Below are 6,402 nucleotides of genomic sequence, written 5' to 3' on the forward strand. Positions count from 1 at the left end.
ACAACAATACCGAAGAAGCCATCGAGAGAGCATATTTCAAAGCCAGAGCCAAAAAACGTTCTAGCCTTATAGCAGGAACCGAGCACAATGAGAAAAGGAACATCGAGAATGATAGCACTCTGCTAATTTTAACTTTTGATACCCAGGCACCAAAGATCAGGTGAATTTTGAACAATCATTGGAGAATCCTTATGGTGGATCAGGATCTCAACAGAAACCTCCGGAGCAGCCCACAGATAACTTTCAGAAGAAATCGATCTATAAGGGACGTCTTGGTTCAAAGCTACATGACTCAAGAAGAGGATAGCAACAAGACGAGTTGGCTTTCCAATAACAAAAAAGAGGGCTTTTTTAAATGCACCCGTTGCAACATCTATAAATATGCCAAAAACCTGTGGCTCTTTTAAACATCCTATCACCGGCCAAATGGTTTTCATGTCGGGTAAAATCACCTGTGAAACGGAATACTTTGTCTATGTGCTGACCAGTGCATGTGACAAGTGGTACATAGGAAGCACCCAATGCAAATTAAAGACACATATCCAACAACATGTACAAACAATTCTCAACAGTGACGTCAATTACCCGATGGCTAAACATTTCGCAGAATGCCATGACAAGAATATGGGAAGCTTTGGGTTCTTCGGCATCCACAGAATTGAGACAGGACGCAGAGGAGGTGACAAAGAAATAATCCTGAGGCAAAAAGAGACTTGTATATTGGACTTTGAAAGCAAATTTCCAAATGGACACAACATAGACGAGGAACTATACACATTTTTAGGCCAATGATTGATAGCTGACTAATCCCCTCTCTCTCTCTCTCTTTTCCATGCTCCCCCGTTTATTTTCTCTTATTTTCTCTTCTTTTATTTTCTTTTTCCTAAAGGATTCAGAAAATATTTGCAGAAAGCCAGAATAATCCATCCTTGACCTAAAGATTTCGAGCCTAAAAGAATATTGTAATATGCTCATTTTCTATCTGTGTGATACGTTCTAGAGGAGTACTGTAATCAATCTCTTTTTTAACATTGTTTTCTAACACTGTTTTTTAACTTGTTAGTATGCACTTTGTATTCACCAGGTGATTGTCCTTTTAGGTTAGATGGTTACACATGTGTGATATTTGATTCTGTTTCCGAATCAAAGTCTGATTTTAAATATGTTGTGGAGAGCATTTGTGATAGCTGCCGAGTCAGAATGCTTAGGAGACTATTCGGTTGGAACTAGAATCAACAGAGGAATGCTTTAGTCTGATGACTTGTGCACTTTGCACTAACAACAATCGATGCACCTTATTATGTCTTCTGTACTATGCACTTTACAGTGACCGATGCACCCTATAGTGGTCAATACATGTTATTATATGTCTTCTGCACTATGCACTTTACAGTGATAAATGCACTTTATTGTATGATTGTATATCCAGCATTAAATTGTGTATTGGTTTTTAGGCATGACATTACTAAACATATGTTCACATGAAATACAAAATATGTATTTCAGTTGTGCAGTCATTGGATTGGGCATGTAGGATCTCCAGTCATGATCATACTTAAGTATCATGCTGCCCTTACCGCCCAATGCCGATCACTGTCGCCAGTGCGCATAATGCACTTTATGCCAGGGACCCAATAGGAAGCTGGAATAACAGAATTGTGCTGTGGTCCGCTCTCCCTTGCCATGTGCAGAAGTTTTAGAAAACCTGAATTAATCAGGAGACAAAAGCCTAATTTACTGACAAGCATAGCCGTTTTAACAAAATGACTAATTCCATCCCACGACTTGTGCACTATGCCAAAAAGTTGGGATTCATTTCTGAAAACGATGTTTGTCTTGTGCAATTGTCATCGAAGTAATTACAATGTAAAGATTCATGTAATGCATTCAAGCACATATTCAGCATTGAAGGACTCCATCGGGGTATGCTCACTAATTGCGGCGGGGTATGGTGGATAAATCGTGTAACATATACACAAGTCAAAATCAGACAGTTCACTAATAAATATCAACGGTATGGACTGTCCCAAGCAGATCAGACGGCATCGCCACTTCCATTCCTACTTACCATTTGTGTGGCTTTTTCAGGCAAAGATGGCCACCACTGTTTTACCGCATGGAGAGTGTACCTACCAATGGAGTCCTTCTTCCATTTCGGTGAAACCGCTCTGCACCATGTTTATGACTCACTGGTTGTATGGGGACCCGTTGTTGTGATCAAGCGACGAGTAGAGCCACGAAACGCGTTAACGTTCCCAACGCGTACTTTTATTATGCACTTTGGGAGTTCCACATATTGATGGCCTTTTAACGTTTGTGCCATTTTGTAAGGCACCAATAAAGACGTGAATTTGCATATTACTTTGGTGTCCGGATCCTTTTACTCTATGGATGTGAAGAGTGCTACTCACCTTGCCTGATGTCCATCAGTGCCCAGAAGAGAGAGAGAGAGAGAGATATTATTATTATTATTATTTTTTTTTTACAACTCCCACTTTGCATTTCCATCTGAATTGAGGACACTTCTTATTGACTAGGTGGGCAGAATGATTTGGGACTGAGAGGCGAGACATGCAAATGTTGGTTTTGAGGACTTAGAGAGCTAATTAAGGCGGCTGGCGAGTAGTGTACATGCCCATCCTCTAACATGTATTCATAAGGTATAGTCTCCAGGCCTACCTACCTGCAGGTCTCCAGGCCTACCAACCAATGGCAGAGGTATAGAAAAGAGTTTCCTTTGCAATGGAGGTAGTGGCTATTAGTCAGTAGAGAAGAGTAAATGTTCAGGCAGAAATGCTTACAACAACACTGAAAGAACATAACAGGACAAAATAGTATGTTGGATGTGAAGAATTGTTTTATATGTAGAACCAGAAGTTGCTAATTTTTTATATTTTGTTACTTTTATTTTAGGTCATTCGTGTGCAGAACATTCTTTCAGAAAATCCTGTTGTAACCAGAATGTATGTCAACAATGGTTCTGTGCTGCAGGGATCTTCAGTTGCTTGTGTTCATGACGGAAGGCTAATTGTGGGCACCGTGTTCCATAAAGCTGTCTACTGTGATCTGGATTAGTTGTCGCATGTGGCCTGGACTTGTCCTCAGCTATGAGCTGGACTAGTGCTCTGCTGGTATATGAACTACACCTCTGGTATGGTTGTAGACTAATGCTGTGACCTTAACTAGACTGCTGCTTTGACATGGTCAGGCCTTTGCTGGTACCCAGACCACATGTAAGCTGCGTGATCGAGACCTGACCTCTGCTGTCACTTTGTCTAGGCCTCTGCTTTGACCTGGACCAAACATATGCTGTCGTCTGGAACATCCTCTGCTCTGATCAAGTTTAAGATACAACCTGGACATCCCTCGTAATGCCCTGGACCAGATATATCTCAAAAGCTGAATTTCCAATCTTGAAACACCACAGGAACATGGTGAGGCAGTGTAATGGCGCTGCATAGTATAACCCAATCAGAAGGTTTTAGCACCCCTTAGTCTGTCCCAGGGCGAAGCCAGTCTGATGTCTAGTACAATATTAACAAGCAGGTGAATAAGTCCATGTGTCATGTCTTCTGGTGGAGTGGTTTGGAAATCATTGGTATCAGTTTAAATGTCATGCAAGTCCGCCCAAGAGATAAATGTATCACTTTTTCAGAAACACGTGCTTGACTGTGGGGTACTTTCTCATGTGTTGATGTGTCCGGGTGCTCCTAAGAACATGTCGATTTCTTTTGCTAAAACATTTGGGTAATCCAATTTGATTTAAAGTAATGAAGGCTGAAATGGGAAATTGCAGTTTGAGTATGATTTTAAAATGTTTGAAAATCTGTTTCCAAAAAATCAGGACGGTGTTTGTGTATGAAATAAATACTACTGGTCAATGTATATTAAGGTAACAAAAAATGAGGTGAACATACATGCACACAATTGTCATAAAGTGGTTTCTTTCCTTTCTTCTACACAATATACTTTTCTGCGTCATTTGGTTAAGTCAGTCACTGTAGCCAGTGAGGAATGGTAAAAGGAGCAATGCCTTGTATGTCACTGACACTGCTCAGTCCTCATAGGCCTTTGATAAAATAATTGCGCCGTAGTGATTTGAATGAGGCTGTGTCCTTAATATCTATCAGGCTGTACTGTTAAAAATGAAAACAAGACACCCGCTCAATCCCCTCCACAGAGGCCCAGATTTCCTGCCTGGTTGCTCTGCAATGGCGGGCAGTAGCAGTACTTGGTGTTGGACTGGGACAAGAAAAAAGCCTAGCATCAAAAATAATGTCGCACCCATCCACTTACTCATGACTTTTCACAGTATACAATTTGAAAAGATGGCCCAGTGGTGGCGCTCGGCACATTTCTGGTTGTACTTGTTGCAGGTAATGCTTTGAGTAACAATTGTGAAAAGGCAGGTTCACGATTTATTTCCTTGTAATCTATTAAAAAAACGAGCACAGCCCTATATTTCTTAGTTTCCATGACCAGAGTTAAGGCAAGTGGTTTTTGTGTAACATTTACAGATTTGCTTACAATTATTCATAATAAGATTTTTCGGGTAAAGCTATGGTCTATGAAATATATAAATCAAAATAATATAAGATATAATGTATATCACCAATATATTCCACATATAAAACCCTTTGAAATACAATAGGTTTAAAATTTTACGATCCTATTTACGGAGGGCAATACAAGTTCAATTAAACAGACTTATATAAGCTTCAAGCTAGAGTAATCCTTTTCCCTTAAGTACATAGCACTCCCCAAAAACACGTAGGATGTCTCAGGCTACATACCCACTCCTGGCCACCTGTACGTACAGTAACGCAGGTCTGCATTGCCTTAAGCCAGGTGTCCAAAATGTCCAGTAGTTCCGATTGTCTAGTACCTGAATATACAGGACAAAAGAATAAAAAGTGCATTGGGGATTCTATCTGATCTGGACAGAAAGGGCAATGGCACAAAGTCAAGTCCGTACTCTTCCAAAGGCTGTAACTGATGGATGATTACATCTTGGTCTTGATTTGAAAAACGATGTTTAAAATGTTTGTACCATAATAAATAAGGCTGCATTTCTACTCCTAGACTTACAATGGCATGCACCCGGTTCTACTTTTTTGAAGATCCACATTCCCTCTGTTAAAATATGTCCCCTGCAGCAATACACACTTAGCTGTGGATTTGGCATATTTTATGCACAAGAACACCAATCCAAACAATTTATCATCAATAAATCTTTCTTGATTTTCTTGAGCCAGGGAACCCCTTTTTGATTGCGCACTCAACAGGTTGCGCAGTAACAATCTATAGAGTGTTGCCTGTAATTGTTTCACAGGGATAGCCAGGATAATGTTGTCTGAATGCTCACAATGTTAGTTCTATAATCTAGACCTAATTCTATGCACATTGCATGGATTGTTGCTAACTTCGGTAAGGCTAATCGTTTCCTGAAGAAAGTATTGTCAACATTAGAACATGTAGCATAACATGCCCCTTCCCATTAAGCTCAAAGTTAAAGCAGACCCCAAATAATCAGATTCTTATACGTTTACTAACCCTATCTGGTCTAAGAGAAATTATATTTAATTGTATATATTCGTAAAAACACTAATTTACCAACATTAAATTTAATCAACCTTGCAGTCACAAGGACAGTGTGTCTCATTACAAGTTTGGCGGTAGCCTTGCCGGTAAAACCGTCAGGCTGCCGCCAAACTTGCAAACTTTCCTGGCGCCCAGGAATGGGCAATTACCGGGTCATTACAGCCTTGCCGGACCCGGTAAATCACCCATTCCCGGGCGCAGGAAAATATTCTTCCCCATTCCCATTGCAATCGGAATGGGGAAGTCCGATGCACCGGCACCATTCGTGAATGGTGCCGTTGCATCCGACATGCTCTACTCGCGGGTGCCGGTCTGCCCACCAGTTCAGACCTGGCGGACGCAAAGGCACCCGCAGGAAGAACTCGTAGTGAACTGGAGGCTTCCAGCCCTTTAAGATCAGTAGCAATACCCAGGAGATGGGTGGGGATGTAGATTCTACTCCTACATCAATAATCAAGACGACACAAATAGATTGGCAAAGTTTGTCTGTTTTAATGCAAGTCTTAAAACAGGGAGTACAACAAACATCAGCAATCGCTCGATACTCTGACTCTCAACTCATTTAAGAAAAAACAACATTTTTATAGACCAAATGTGTCACTACTGATGTGTAGACCGGCGTCATTACCAACGTCATGCTACGTGGCAAACTACAGAAACTTATCAGGAAGTGGGATTGGTTCTAAGTGAATAACTAAGCATAGGTACTATATCTGTATGGAGTAACAGAGAAAGGTACTAGGATAGCTAACATCAGGTGGGGCAACTAAGCCCTCCCTTCAAAATGGCCACTATGAACGT

The 6,402-nt window shown here is 40.8% G+C and overlaps 1 protein-coding gene across 2 annotated transcripts in view; it reads left to right on the plus strand.

Moving 5' to 3' along the window:
• Positions 1-5,090, plus strand: part of LOC138570023 (serum paraoxonase/arylesterase 2-like) — a 748,122-nt gene extending 743,032 nt beyond the window's left edge. For both annotated transcript variants that reach the window (XM_069648556.1, XM_069648555.1), the window contains one exon: positions 2,914-5,090. In XM_069648556.1, coding sequence (XP_069504657.1) covers positions 2,914-3,075 — 162 coding nt within the window. In that variant the 3' untranslated portion in view covers positions 3,076-5,090. The remainder of the gene's footprint in view (positions 1-2,913) is intronic.
• Positions 5,091-6,402: the final 1,312 nt, after the last annotated feature.

Source organism: Ambystoma mexicanum, chromosome 2q, assembly GCF_040938575.1.
Source record: "Ambystoma mexicanum isolate Mex_15411 chromosome 2q, UKY_AmexF1_1, whole genome shotgun sequence".
NCBI lineage: Eukaryota > Metazoa > Chordata > Amphibia > Caudata > Ambystomatidae > Ambystoma > Ambystoma mexicanum.